Source organism: Hyperolius riggenbachi, chromosome 7 (genome assembly GCF_040937935.1).
Source record: "Hyperolius riggenbachi isolate aHypRig1 chromosome 7, aHypRig1.pri, whole genome shotgun sequence".
Lineage (NCBI taxonomy): Eukaryota > Metazoa > Chordata > Amphibia > Anura > Hyperoliidae > Hyperolius > Hyperolius riggenbachi.
The window spans coordinates 317,515,753-317,531,684 of record NC_090652.1 but is presented as its reverse complement, the minus strand read 5'-3'; the positions used below and the strand labels follow the sequence as shown (position 1 = coordinate 317,531,684).

Sequence of the window (15,932 nt, the reverse complement as noted above, 5' to 3'; positions counted from 1 at the left end):
GGCTGCACAGTATGGCTTCTCTTGTCCTGTATGCCGGGTGTAACTCTCAGTATCTGTTCTTATTCTGTATGTACGGAAGCTGCACAGTATAGCTTCTCTTGTTCTGTATGCCGGGTGTAATTCTCAGTATCTGCTCTTATTCTGTATGTATGGAGGCTGCACAGTATGGCTTCTCTTGTCCTGTATGCCGGGTGTAATTCTCAGTATCTGCTCTTATTCTGTATGTATGGAGGCTGCACAGTATGACTTCTCTTGTCCTGTATGCCGGGTGTAATTCTCAGTATCTGCTCTTATTCTGTATGTATGGAGGCTGCATAGTATGACTTCTCTTGTTCTGTATGCTGGGTGTAATTCTCAGTATCTGCTCTTATTCTGTATATATGGAGGCTGCACAGTATGACTTCTCTTGTCCTGTATGCTGAGTGTAATTCGCAGTATCTGCTCTTATTCTGTATGTATAGGGGTTGCACAGTATGGCTTCTCTTGTCCTGTATGCTGGATGTAATTCTCAGTATCTGCTCTTATTCTGTATGTATGGAGGCTGCACAGTATGACTTCTCTTGTCCTGTATGCTGGGTGTAATTCTCAGTATCTGCTCTTATTCTGTATGTATGGAGGCTGCACAGTATGACTTCTCTTGTCCTGTATGCTGGGTGTAATTCTCAGTATCTGCTCTTATTCTGTATGTATGGAGGCTGCACAGTATGACTTCTCTTGTCCTGTATGCCGTGTGTAATTCTCAGTATCTGCTCTTATTCTGTATGTATGGAGGCTGCACAGTATGGCTTCTCTTGTCCTGTACGCCGGGTGTAATTCTCAGTATCTGCTCTTATTCTGTATGTATGGAGGCTGCACAGTATGGCTTCTCTTGTCCTGTATGCCGGGTGTAACTCTCAGTATCTGCTCTTATTCTGTATGTATGGGGGCTGCACAGTATGGCTGCGATTGTCCTGTATGCCGGGTGTAATTCTCAGTATCTGCTCTTATTCTGTATGTATGGAGGCTGCATAGTATGACTTCTCTTGTCCTGTATGCCGGGTGTAATTCTCAGTATCTGCTCTTATTCTGTATGTATGGAGGCTGCACAGTATGACTTCTCTTGTCCTGTATGTTGGGTGTAATTCTCAGTAATAGTATCTGCTCTTATTCTGTATGTATGGAGGCTGCACAGTATGACTTCTCTTGTCCTGTATGCCGGGTGTAATTCTCAGTAATAGTATCTGCTCTTATTCTGTATGTATGGGGGCTGCACAGTATGACTTCTCTTGTCCCTCATCTTGATGGGGTTTGCTGTTGTCACCTCTCTGCCCCCCCCTCCTCCCCCACCATAGTGACAGGTGGCGTGGTGACAAATATCTGGGTCTCCTGGTGACATATGTCTTGGCTGGCGCAGAACAGGTTAATCCTGGACATAAGAGGATTAGGCTGGCATCTGCTGCCGGGACGGCTGGCTGTGGATTTATACTAGGGGCCGGCGGGGGGAGGAGGGGCCGGCGGCGACACCTATTCTGTGGCAGAGGAACGCCGGAGTTAGCTTTCCTGTTCCATATAGCGGGGCACACAATGGAGTCCACAAACCCCAACATTATTCAGGAGATTTTCCCACCGACTGCCGTGATTAATTGCTGCGATTTTCCGCTATATAAGCCCGTCGGTGCACAAGTCCGCGGTTGGCCGAAACTCGCAGCGTTGAGAACCGTATAGTGACCCCCACGGTGGCGGTATATTCCACAGTGACCGATGAGGGGCGGTTATGAGAGCAACTAAGCGCTCACGGCCGGCCTATGTCCGGAAACTCGCCAGATACACCTCTCCCGCCATTTTCCAGACCTCCGGGGCAAGCTCAGCCCTGGAACAAGCATAAGTCACACGAGGAAACTCTGGAGAGGTGGCGGTTATAGTGGCGAGAGAGAATCAGTCGCCCAACAAACGTGGACGGCAGTTTTACACATATAAGACAGCAGTCCCTGCCTGGGTAACATCAGACCATAGTGGGGATTGCTGAGAGGTTAGTAAATTATCAGTAGTCATGGAAATCCCCTGTAAACTTTTTCATACATTTTCTTTGTTTTAATAATCACCCCTTCTGGGTGTATCACAGATCAGCCCTTGCAGGGGGCCATAGCCCAAACTCTAGGGGGTGCAGCTATAAAGTATTGATTACTTGGAGGTTACGAGAGGTGTGCATACTCACAAACAATATCACCCGCTGTGATCAGGAATGCATCCTTCGGGGCCCAGCACTGAAGCTACCGGGGGGGGGGGGAGGGGGAGTGTCAACACAATCCAGTCCTGCGGCTCTCTCAGCGACCCATTGGGGAAGCTACAGAAAGAGGCACAGAGAGCCCAAAATAGTGTAATATGTACTGGCAAACCCTCCAAGGTAACTACAGAAGCCCTGGGAGCCGAGCGTAGCATAGGAGATAGGGCACATGACAGGGCGGGCCCAGGGATGGTCTGGCTGGGGGATGTGGGAGATCAGATGGCTAGGGGGAGGGCGCTAGACCTAGCTAGGTGTCAAAAGAAGGTGGTCCAGGTGAGGGGAACAAAACTGGAGGCAGGCAGCGAGTTCAGTCTTGTGCAGGAGAGATCCAACTGGGTACAACAATCGGTCCCACCCACCCACCCTACGGTCACTGGTCAGAACGTCGCTGGCGGTCTAGGGGGTGACGGGATACACACTTTCTTTTAACACAACATGTTATCCCCCCCGCGCTATGATCACTGGTCAGAACGTCACTGGTGGTCTGGCAGGGGAAGGGAGACATACTCTCCATCTAGCGTAATATGTATATCCCGTGGTATGCGGTGTCACTAACCCTTTTTCGTCACAGCAGGTGGACGCCCCCTGACAATGCCTGTATGTCTTTACAAGAAGTACCCATCCACTATGAGTGGTGGCTGGCGTGATACGGGGGCGGTGCAGAAGGGTACCACCCCCCTTTCATTTCCCGGGATCTCACCCAGGGACGTATCCGCTGAGCCAGGTTGAGGTTGTGAGCAGAGCGTGCCCTGGAGAGGTCGCTCTGACTGGTAGGCTGGTGAGATACAGGGATGGTACAAAAGGGTACCTCCCCCCCCCCACTTTTCCTGGTTCACCCCAGGGACGTATCCACCGAGTCAGATACAGAAGTCGGCAAAACGAGGATTGGTAGGCTGGTGGCTGGTACGCTGGCTAAAGGAGGGTAGAAGGCCGGAGGAATTGTCGGAAGGCGGGCCCCTTGACAATGCCGGCTTTTCTACCTTCAAGGAAGTACCCACTGAGCCAATTAGATGGAGCCAACATCAGCAGAGGTTGGCCAATGGCACAATGGAATAAATATGGATTACAATAAGATGGAATTTGGTAGGCTAGTTTAAGAAAGAAGCAGAGGCATTTGTCAAGGGACTTCCAGAGCGCGAGCTTTTATACAATTGTTAACTGAAATTTAATAAAGCTGTGGCCGTTTTTTCGCCAACTGGTGTCACAGCGTTTTTTGTTATGGGTATGTTTGAACGTAAGGGCGGGCCATCCCATTTGGGCCCTGCCCTGGTCATGTATAGGCAGGTGGGAAGATTAGACCTGTCCACGCTCAGGATTAAGAAGTCGCTCTCTGTAGATCAGGCAGAAAAGGGTGTGTGTCCAGGGCCGGCCCTAGACTTTTTGCCGCCTGAGGCAAGATTCGAAAAAAATCGCCCGACCGCCCCCCCCCCCCAGCCGTGGGGTGGGGAGTGCCGAGCTGGAGGGGTAGCTGGCAGAAAGGGGGCATTGGGCCTAGCGGCGGGGAGGGGGGTCGGACTCCCCCCTCCCTCGCCTGGGTCCCCCGATCTGCGCTCCTCCTCCAGCGTAAAGTACCAGGCAGCCAGCGTGCATATCATTAAGAGGCAGCAGGCGGGGGAATCACTCACCTCTTCCGCGTTCCATCGTGCGCTCCACTGACGTCACTTCCTGCAAGGCCGTCCACTTACAATACAGTGGGCGGCGTTGCCGGAAGTGACGTCAGTGGAGCACGCGATGGAACGCGGAAGAGGTGAGTGATTCCCCCGCCCGTTGCCTCTTCGTCATATGCACGCTGGCTGCCTGGTACTTTACGCTGGAGGAGGAGCGCAGATCGGGGGACCCAGGCGAGGGAGGGGGGGGTCCGACCCCCCTCCCCGCCGCTAGGCCCAATACCCCCTTTCTGCCCGCTACCCCTCCAGCTCGGCGGGCAGCCCCAGCGTCCATGCAGAGGCGGGTGCCGCCCCCCCCAGATTTGCCGCCTGAGGCAAATGTTTCACCCCGCCTCATGAGCGGGCCGGCCCTGTGTGTGTCACCTCTCCACCCGGGGTGGACTCGATTATGATATAAAGCAAACAGAGGCACCAACAGGATAAAACATACTAAAAAACGTAAAATTGCTTAGGAGGCAGTGGTGGACTTACCTCCCGGAAGCAGACACTAGAACTGTCAGTTTCAAAAACAGACGTACATATTTTGGTATACTCAGTGGCGGACACAGCCAGCAGTGGGCCCCTGTGCAAAATTGCAATTGCGGGCCCCTAGGCAAAAAATGGGTGTGGCTACAACCTGCGGCGTGCTAAGCGCGCCGCGGCAAAAAATAGGTCTGGATAGAACTTATGCGCCGCGGCAAAAACTGGGCGTGGCAATGACCGGATGAGGGCGGAGCTAACTGTAATTTAACGCGAACCCTGGGTGAGGGTTTATTTCCTTTTAAACAATACTAGTTGCCTGGCGGCCCTGCTGATCTATTTGGCTGCAGTAATAAACTGAATTACACCAGCAACAAGCATGCAGCTAATCTTCTCAGTTCCGACAATATTGTCAGAAACCCCTGACCTGCTGCATGCTTGTTCAGGGTCTATGGTTGAAAGAATAAGAGGCAGAGGACCAGCACGGCAGCCAGGCAGCTGGTATGGTTCAGGGACTGTTAAAAAAAAATAAAAAATCCGCATCCACTTACCTGGGGTTTCCTCCAGCCCGTGGCAGGCAGGAGGTGCCCTCGGCGCTGCTCCGCAGGCTGCCGGTGGTCTCCGGTGGCCGACCCGGCCAGGCCGGCGGCCAGGTCGGGCTCCTTCCGCGTTCCAAAATGCGCCTCACGGCGGCGCGCTGACGTCATCGGACGTCCTCCGGGCTTTACTGCGCAGGCTCAGTAGGAGTTTTTATTTTTTTTTAACAGTCCCTGAACCTTCCCTTTAAAAGGAGAGAAATATGGCAGCCTCAAGATTATTCTCACCTCAGGTTCCCTTGAAAAGTGCAATGCAAAGACAGTGGGCCCAAGTTTTGGTGACCCTTTCCCCAGAAAATTCACATAATTGTGCAGGTTTTCTCAAGAAAATACACATCATGTCGGCAGATATGCCCAGAAAATACGTGCAATCATGTCGGCAGATTTGCGCAGAAAATACATGCAATCATGTGGCAGACCTGCCCAGAACATACACCTGCTAATATAAATAAAAAAACATTTACTCACCTGCAGCAGCAGACCTCCTGTCCCAGCCTCCATCCGGCACGCAGCTCCCATGGGTGGTTGGGTGGATAGGTAGCCTGGTGGGTGGGTGAGTGGGTGGGTGGGTAGGTAGCCTGGTGGGTGGGTAGGTAGGTAGGCAGCCTGGTGGGTGGGTGGGTAGGTAGCCCTTAGCCGGGTGGGTAGGTAGCCTGGTGGGTGGGTAGGTACCCGGGTGGGTGGCTGGTTAGCTGGGTGGGTAGGTAGCCTGGTGGGTGGGTGGGTAGCGAGGTGGGTAGGTAGCCTGGTGGGTGGGTGGGTAGGTAGTCTGGTGGGTGGGTAGGTAGGTAGGTAGCCTGGTGGGTGGGTGGGTAGGTAGACAAGACAAGACAAATAACATTTATATTGCGCTTTTCTCCTTGCGGACTCAAAGCGCCAGAGCAGAGCAGCAGCCACTAGGGCGCGCTCTATTGGCAGTAGCAGTGTAAGGGAGACGTGCCAAAGGTCTCCTACTGAATTAGTGCTGGCTTACTGAACAGGCAGAGCCGAGATTCGAACTCTGGTCTCCTGTGTCAGAGGCAGAGCCCTTAACCATTACACCATCAGCCACCAGTAGCCCTTAGCCGGGTGGGTAGGTAGCCTGGTGGGTGGGTGGGTAGGTAGCCCTTAGCCGGGTGGGTAGGTAGCCTGGTGAGTGGGTAGGTAGCCGGGTGGGTGGCTGGGTAGCTGGGTGGGTAGGTAGCCTGGTGGGTGGGTAGGTAGCCTGGTGGGTGGGTGGGTAGGTAGGTAGCCTGGTGGGTAGGTAGCCTGGTGGGTGTGTTGGTAACTAGCCCGGTAGGTAGGTAGCCGGGTGGGTGGGTGGTTAGGTACGTAGCCGGGTGGGTAGGTAGGTAGGTAGCTGGGTGGGTAGGTAGGTAGGAAGCCTGGTGGGTGTGTGGGTAGGTAGCCCTTAGCCGGGTGGGTAGGTAGCCTGGTGGGTGGCTGGGTAGCTGGGTGGGTAGGTTGCCTGGTGGGTGGGTAGGTAGCCGGGTGGGTAGGTAGCCTTTAGGTAGCCTGGTGGGTGGGTAGGTAGGTAGCCTGGTGGGTAGGTAGTCAGGTGGGTAGGTAGCCTGGTGGGTGGGTTGGTAACTAGCCCGGTAGGTAGGTAGCCTGGTGGGTGGGTGGGTGGGTAGGTAGGTAGTCCCAATATTGCTCGCCATTACTGCTGTGCACCGGATTGACCACGGCGGCCCGACATCTTGCAGCATCTCTGATTGACGTGCTCGGCCAGAAATTAGTTGCAGCGTCGATTAGACATGCACTTGGCGGCACCAATTTTCTTCCGATTCGATAATAATTAAGGAATTGGATGGTCGATTGACTACCAAGTAGCTATAGGTATGATGACTAACATAATGTGATTAGCATTTTACAATACAGTGGGATGCGAAACTTTGGGCAACCTTGCTAATCGTCATGATTTTCCTGTATAAATAGTTGGTTGTTACGATAAAAAATGTCAGTTAACTATATCATATAGAAGACACACACAGTGATATTTGAGAAGTGAAATTAAGTTTATTGGATTTACAGAAAGTGCGCAATAATTGTTAAAATAAAATTAGGCAGGTGCATACATTTGGGCACTGTTGACATTTTATTGATTCTAAACCCTTTAGAACTAATTATTGCAACTCAAATTGGCTTGGTAAGCTCAGTGACCCCTGACCTACATACACAGGTGAATCCAGTTATGAGAAAGAGTATTTAAGGGGGTCAATTGTAAGTTTCCCTCCTCTTTTAAATTTCTCTGAAAAGTAGCAACATGGGGGTCTCAGAACAACTCTCAAATGATCTGAAGACAAAGATTGTTCACCATCATGGTTTAGGGGAAGGATACAGAAAGCTGTCTCAGAGATTCCAGCTGTCTGTTTCCACAGTTAGGAACATATTGAGGAAATGGAAGACCACAGGCTGAGTTCAAGTTAAGGCTCAAAGTGGCAGACCAAGAAAAAACTTGGATAGACAGAAGCGACAAATTGTGAGAACAGTCAGAGTCAACCCACAGACCAGCACCAAAGACCTACAACATCATCTTGCTGCAGATGGAGTCACTGTGCATCGTTCAACCAATCGGCACACTTTACACAAGGAGATGCTGTATGCGAGAGTGATGCAGAGGAAGCCTTTTCTCCGCTCACAGCACAAACAGAGCTGCTTGAGGTATGCTAAAGCCTAGGTTCTCAACGTGTGGTACGCATACCCCAGGGGGTACTTCTGATGGTTGCAGGGGGTACTCAGGCTTGATATACTTAACCAAGAACAACAAATTTAGAGTTTCAGAAAATGAAAAATCTTATTTAAACACCATCAAATTAGTATTTTAGCTAATTAAAAGCAATAGTAAATGCTTGGAAATAGTTTAGAACCAATTATCATGTACTACGATTAAATATAGATTTGTCAAGGGGTACTTGTGATAATGTTTACTATGCTAGGGGGTACTTGGTCAGTACAGGGTTTTAAAAGGGGTACATACCAATAAAATGTTGAGAAACACTGTGCTAAAGCACATTTGGACAAGACAGCTTCATTTTGGAATAAGGTGCTGTGGACTGATGAAAGTAAAATTGAGTTATTTGTGCATAATAAGGGGCATTATGCATGGAGGAAAAACACAGCATTCCAAGAAAAACACCTGCTACCTACAGTAAAATATGGTGGTGGTTCCATCATGCTGTGGGGCTGTGTGGCCAGTGCAGGGACTGGGAATCTTGTCAAAGTTGAGGGACGCATGGATTCCACTCAGTATCAGCAGATTCTGGAGAACAATGTCTAGGAATCAGTGACAAAGCTGCAGCTGCGCCGAGGCTGGATCTTTCAACAAGACAACAACCCTAAACACTGCTCAAAATCCACTAAGGCATTCATGCAGAGGAACAAGTACAACATTCTGGAATGGCCATCTCAGTCCCCAGACCTGAATATAATTAAAAATTTGTGGTGTGAGTTAAAGAGAGCTGTCCATGCTCGGAAGCCATCAAACCTGAATGAACTAAAGATATTATGTAAAGAGGAATGGTCCAAAATACCTTCAACCAGAATCCAGACTCTCATTGGAACCTACAGGAAGCGTTTAGAGGCTGACATTTCTGCAAAAGGAAGATCTACTAAATATTTATTTCATTTATTTTTTGTGGTGCCCAAATTTATGCACCTGCCTAATTTTATTTAAACAATTATTGTGCACTTTCTGTAAATCCAATAAACTTCATTTCACTTCTCAAATATCACTGTATATGTATTCTATATGATATATTTAACTGATATTTTTTATGGTAACCAACGATTTATACAGGAAAATCATGACGATTAACAACGTTGCCCAAACTTTCGCATCCCACTGTATCTTCTGGGCCATAAAAGATCACAGAGATGGGGTGCCGAGAGCTGTGTGGCTGTACAGGGCACTGGCTGTGTGTATTGTATGATTAAGTGTAGAGAAACCGAGAGCCCAATATAGTGTAGTATGTTAAGCATAAATGAAGTAAAGGTTATCGTGAGAAAATTATACTCACAAACATGGGTTACCACACAGGCAACCACTGTATAGGCAGGTGAGGAGATTAGACCTGTCCTCACTCAGGGATAAGAAGTCGCTCTCTGTAGATGCGAAAGGGGGTAGATCACCCCTCCACCAGGGGTGGACACGGTATAGCAGTAGGAGAACAGAGGCGCCAGCAGGATAAAAGTGGATAAAAACTTTGAAATTTGCTGGGAGGAAGTGGTGGACTTACCTCCATAAAGCAGACACGAAAGACTGTCTGAATAGTAGTCACATTTATTAATTAATTAATTAATTTTGGGGTACTAATTAATAAATGTGACTACTATTCAGACAGTCTTTCGTGTCTGCTTTATGGAGGTAAGTCCACCACTTCCTCCCAGCAAATTTTAAAGTTTTTATCCACTTTTATCCTGCTGGCGCCTCTGTTCTCCTACTGCTGTATTGTATGATTGTACAGGGCACTAGCTGTGTGTTGTGTGACTGTACAGGGCACTGGCTGTGTGTGTTGTGTGACTGTACTGGGCACTGGCTGTGTGTTGTGTGACTGTACAGGGCACTGGCTGTGTGTGTTCTGTGACTGTACTGGGCACTGGCTGTGTGTATTGTATGATTGTACAGGGCACTAGCTGTGTGTTGTGTGACTGTACAGGGCACTGGCTGTGTGTGTTCTGTGACTGTACTGGGCACTGGCTCTGTGTATTGTATGATTGTACAGGGCACTGGCTGTGTGTTGTGTGACTGTACAGGGCACTGGCTGTGTGTGTTGTGTGACTGTACAGGGCACTGGTGTTGTGTGACTGTACAGGGCACTGGTTGTATTGTATGACTGTACAGGGCACTGGCTGTGTGTTGTGTGACTGTACAGGGCACTGGCTGTGTGTTGTGTGACTGTACAGGGCAATGGCTGTGTGTATTGTATGATTGTACAGGGCACTGGCTGTGTGTTGTGTGACTGTACAGGGCACTGGCTGTGTGTGTTATGTGGCTGTACAGGGCACTGGCTGTGTGTATTGTGTGACTGTATAGAGCACTGGCTGTGTGTGTTGTGTGACTGTACAGGGCACTGGCTGTGTGTATTGTGTGACTGTAAAGAGCACTGGCTGTGTGTATTGTGTGACTGTATAGAGCACTGGCTGTGTGTGTTGTGTGGCTGTACAGGGCACTGGTTGTGTGTGTTGTGTGACTGTACAGGGCACTGGTTGTATTGTATGATTGTACAGGGCACTGGCTGTGTGTATTGTGTGACTGTACAGTGCACTGGCTGTGTGTATTGTGTGACTGTACAGAGCACTGGCTGTGTGTATTGTGTGACTGTATAGAGCACTGGCTGTGTGTGTTGTGTGACTGTATAGAGCACTGGCTGTGTGTATTGTGTGGCCGTACACGGCACTGGCTGTGTGTATTGTGTGACTGTACAGGGCACTGGCTGTGTGTATTGTGTGACTGTATAGAGCACTGGCTGTGTGTGTTGTGTGGCTGTACAGGGCACTGGTTGTATTGTATGATTGTACAGGGCACTGGCTGTGTGTGTTGTGTGACTGTACAGGGCACTGGCTGTGTGTATTGTGTGACTGTACAGTGCACTGGCTGTGTGTGTTGTGTGGCTGTACAGGGCACTGGTTGTATTGTATGATTGTACAGGGCACTGGCTGTGTGTGTTGTGTGACTGTACAGGGCACTGGCTGTGTGTATTGTGTGACTGTATAGAGCACTGGCTGTGTGTGTTGTGTGACTGTATAGAGCACTGGCTGTGTGTGTTGTGTGACTGTATAGAGCACTGGCTGTGTGTATTGTGTGGCCGTACACGGCACTGGCTGTGTGTATTGTGTGACTGTACAGGGCACTGGCTGTGTGTATTGTGTGACTGTATAGAGCACTGGCTGTGTGTGTTGTGTGGCTGTACAGGGCACTGGTTGTATTGTATGATTGTACAGGGCACTGGCTGTGTGTGTTGTGTGACTGTACAGGGCACTGGCTGTGTGTATTGTGTGACTGTATAGAGCACTGGCTGTGTGTGTTGTGTGGCTGTACAGGGCACTGGTTGTATTGTATGATTGTACAGGGCACTGGCTGTGTGTGTTGTGTGACTGTACAGGGCACTGGCTGTGTGTATTGTGTGACTGTATAGAGCACTGGCTGTGTGTGTTGTGTGACTGTATAGAGCACTGGCTGTGTGTATTGTGTGGCCGTACACGGCACTGGCTGTGTGTATTGTGTGACTGTACAGGGCACTGGCTGTGTGTATTGTGTGACTGTATAGAGCACTGGCTGTGTGTATTGTGTGGCCGTACACGGCACTGGCTGTGTGTATTGTGTGACTGTATAGAGCACTGGCTGTGTGTATTGTGTGGCCGTACACGGCACTGGCTGTGTGTATTGTGTGACTGTACAGGGCACTGGCTGTGTGTATTGTGTGACTGTACAGAGCACTGACTGTGTGTGTTGCGTGGCTGTACAGGGCACTGGCTGTGTGTGTTGTGTGGCTGTACAGGGCACTGGTTGTGTGTGTTGTGTGACTGTACAGGGCACTGGTTGTATTGTATGATTGTACAGGGCACTGGCTGTGTGTATTGTGTGGCTGTACAGGGCACTGGCTGTGTGTTGTGTGACTGTACAGAGCACTGGCTGTGTGTGTTCTGTGACTGTACTGGGCACTGGCTCTGTGTATTGTATGATTGTACAGGACACTGGCTGTGTGTTGTGTGGCTGTACAGGGCACTGGCTGTGTGTATTGTATGATTGTACAGAGCACTGGCTGTGTGTATTGTGTGACTGTACAGGGCACTGGTTGTGTGTGTTGTGTGACTGTACAGGGCACTGGTTGTGTGTGTTGTGTGGCTGTACAGGGCACTGGCTGTGTGTGTTGTGTGACTGTACAGAGCACTGGCTGTGTTTATTGTGTAACTGTACAGTATGCTGGTTGTGTGTATTGTGTGGCTGTACAGGGCACTGGCTGTGTGTTGTGTGACTGTACAGGGCACTGGCTGTGTGTGTTCTGTGACTGTACTGGGCACTGGCTCTGTGTATTGTATGATTGTACAGGACACTGGCTGTGTGTTGTGTGGCTGTACAGGGCACTGGCTGTGTGTATTGTATGATTGTACAGGGCACTGGCTGTGTGTTGTGTGACTGTACAGAGCACTGGCTGTGTGTATTGTGTGACTGTACAGGGCACTGGTTGTGTGTGTTGTGTGGCTGTACAGGGCACTGGCTGTGTGTGTTGTGTGACTGTACAGAGCACTGGCTGTGTTTATTGTGTAACTGTACAGTATGCTGGCTGTGTGTATTGTATGATTGTACAGGGCACTGGCTGTGTGTTGTGTGACTGTACAGGGCACTGGCTGTGTGTGTGTGACTGTACAGGGCACTGGCTGTGTGTTGTGTGACTGTACAGGGCACTGGCTGTGTGTTGTGTGACTGTACAGGGCACTGGCTGTGTGTTGTGTGACTGTACAGGGCTCTGGTTGTGTGTGTTGCGTGACTGTACAGGGCTCTGGTTGTGTGTGTTGTGTGACTGTACAGGGCAATGGTTGTGTGTGTTGTGTGGCTGTACAGGGCTCTGGTTGTGTGTGTTGTGTGACTGTACAGGGCAATGGTTGTGTGTGTTGTGTGGCTGTACAGGGCACTGGCTGTGTGTGTTGTGTGACTGTACAGGACACTGGTGTTGTGTGACTGTACAGGGCACTGGCTGTGTGTGTTGTGTGACTGTACAGGACACTGGTGTTGTGTGACTGTACAGGGCACTGGTTGTATTGTATGATTGTACGCTGTACAGACTGTGTTGCAGATCACTGTGTGTGTGTCAGGTGGTCTCTCCCTGTGTCACAGTTTGGGGGGAGGTGGGGTCTTTATTCCTGGTAACAGTCAGTATTATTTTGATAGTTTGGATAGGAAGGGGATGTAGGCGGGAAACTGTTGTCACAGGAAATGGAAAAGCGTTTGGAAGAGATTCTGAGTGATGCAATAATAATGTGACAGTTCTGTGTATTTGATCTGTTTCTTTTGTTATTCGGGTCCAGTTTGCACCTCATTCTGGGACACGTGGGGGTACCTGCTGTCACCTCATCACCCCGTCTCACGGCACCGAGGGCCCCAAACTGTAACAATTCCAGAGGGGAATCTGCCTGTGAGTGGCCATGTCACACAAGCGTTTATTGATTTATGTGTCACATATAACTGCAGCAAAGTGCTATATAAATACATAATAATATGGAGGGCATCAGACTATGACTATGGTAGGATTAGATTGTGAGCCTCTCTGAGGACAGTCAGTGACATGACTATGTACTCTGTAATGTGCTGCAGAAGATGTCAGTGCTATATAAATACATAATAATAATATGGTAGGACATTAGACTATGACTATGGTAGGATTAGAGTGTGAGCTCCTCTGAGGACAGTCAGTGACATGACTATGTACTCTGTATTGTGCTGCAGAAGATGCCAGTGCTATATAAATACATAATAATAATATGGTAGGACATTACACTATGACTATGGTAGGATTAGGGTGTGAGCTCCTCTGAGGACAGTCAGTGACATGACTATGTACTCTGTAATGTGCTGCAGAAGGTGTCAGTGCTATATAAATACATAATAATAATATGGTAGGACATTAGACTATGACTATGGTAGGATTAGACTGTGAGCCTCTCTGAGGACAGTCAGTGACATGACTATGTACTCTTTAATGTGCTGTAGGAGATGTCAGTACTATATAAATGCATAATAATAATATGGTAGGACATTACACTATGACTATGGTAGGATTAGAGTGTGAGCTCCTCTGAGGACAGTCAGTGACATCACTATGTACTCTGTACAGTCCTCTGAGGACAGTCAGTGACATCACTATGTACTCTGTAAAGTGCTGCAGAAGATGTCAGTGCTATATAAATACATAATAATATGGTAGGACATGAGACTACGACTTTGGTAGGATTAGATTGTGAGCTCCTTGAGGACAGTCAGTGACATGACTATGTACTCTGTAATGTGCTGCTGAAGATGTCAGTGCTATATAAATACATAATAATATGGTAGGACATTACACTATGACTATGGTAGGATTAGAGTGTGAGCTCCTCTGAGGACAGTCAGTGACATGACTATGTACTCTGTAATGTGCTGCAGGAGATGTCAGTGCTATATAAATACATAATAATAATATGGTAGGACATTAGGCTGTGACTATGGCAGGATTAGATTGTGAGATTCTCTGAGGACAGCCAGTGACATGACTATGTCAGTGAAATATAAATACTAATTAATAAAATACTGTATATAGATCACATAATATAATGTAGTGATCAGAGTATATACTTCATATAATATATAATGCTGTGATCAGAGTATGTATTTTTTTTTATAACATTATCTAGTGATCAATGTATATATTGTGTATAATGTGTAATGTAAGGATCAGTATACATACATAGATAGAGTACATAATGTACAGTATATAATGTAGGAATCAAAGTATATAATGTACAGTATCTCATATAATGTAGGGATCAGGGTATATGATGTACAGTATATAATATATAATGCAGTGATCAGAGTATATGATGTACAGTATACAATATATAATGCAGTGATCAGTTTATATATAAGGTTCTGTATATACATATAATTCAGAATAAGAACTTACCAAACTGTGTCTGAGCATTGGGCTGGGTCAGGTCTGGTTCTGTCTGGACGTTGTTCCACAGATTTGATTTCTGGGTCAGGTCTGGTTCTGTCTGGACGTTGTTCCACAGATTTGATTTCTGGGTCAGGTCTGGTTCTGTCTGGACATTGTTCCACAGATTGGATTTCTGGGTCAGGTCTGGTTCTGTCTGGACGTTGTTCCACAGATTGGATTTCTGGCGTCCCATAACCGGTTCAGCTGCAGTTCTGGCTTTTGCATCAGACACAAGTGATGGACCAGCCTTAGTTCTGGGAGGTTCTGATAGAGAACTGTTTTCTGTCTTGTCTGGTCCAGGCTGAGTTCTGGTATTTAGTTCTGGTTGGGTCCTGGTATTTGGTTCTGGTTGGGATTCACTGTTTAGTTCTGGTTGGGTCCTAGTATTTGGTACTTGTTGGGTCCTGGTATTTGGTTCTGGTTGGGTCCTGGTATTTGGTTCTGGTTGGGTCCTGGTATTTAGTTCTGGTTGGGTCCTGGTGTTAGGTCCAGGTTGGGTCCTGGTATTTGGTTCTGGTGGTTGGGTCCTGGTATCTGGTTCTGGTTGGTTCCTGGTATTTGGTTCTGGTTGGGTCCTGGTTTTTGGTTCTGGTGGTTGGGTCCTGGTATCTGGTTGGGTCCTGGCATTTGGCTCTGTCTGTTCTGACATTGGCTCGGTACCCTCCCCTGGTGATGGGTCGGTCCGGTGTGCTTCCGATCCTCTGTCGGGTCCGGGAGGCTGTGCAGTGTGGAGAGACGCAGCGGCGCCCCCCGGCTCTGGCTGTATCGGGGTCCCCCTGGTGCTGATGCTGGGGGTTTCCTCCGTACTATACAGAGGGGTGACAGTGGGGGACCCCCCGATGCTCGAAGCTCCGGTGATGATGGGGGTCCCCACGGTAGCGGCCAGCAGGAGGAGCAGCAGGCGGATCATCCCGGAGAGGAGCGAGAGTGAGAAATCCGTCCATGGGTGGAGGAGGGGACACCTGACTGCAGCGACACCCCCTAATCCTCCTCCTTCCCAAGCTGACACCCCCCAAACCTCCTCCTCTTCAGCCTGACACCCCCTAATCCTCCTGCTCTCCAGCCTGACATCCCCTAATCCTCCCCCTCCCAAACTGACACCCCCCAATCCTCCGGCTCCTCCTTTTCAGCCTGACACCCGACAATCCTCCTCCTTTTCAGCCTGACACCCCCTAATCCTCCTCCTCTTCAGCCTGACACCCCCTAATCCTCCTCCTCCCAGCCTGACACCCCCTAATCCTCCCCCTCCCAACCTGACACCCCCCAATCCTCCTCC

The 15,932-nt window shown here is 49.0% G+C and overlaps 1 protein-coding gene across 1 annotated transcript in view; it reads right to left on the bottom strand.

The window, feature by feature from the left end:
* HEG1 (heart development protein with EGF like domains 1) overlaps positions 1–15,664 on the bottom strand; it is a 53,083-nt gene extending 37,419 nt beyond the window's left edge. The window contains exon 1 of the mRNA XM_068246257.1: positions 14,624–15,664. Coding sequence (XP_068102358.1) covers positions 14,624–15,566 — 943 coding nt within the window. The 5' untranslated portion in view covers positions 15,567–15,664. The remainder of the gene's footprint in view (positions 1–14,623) is intronic.
* Between the last annotated feature and the right edge of the window lie 268 nt (positions 15,665–15,932).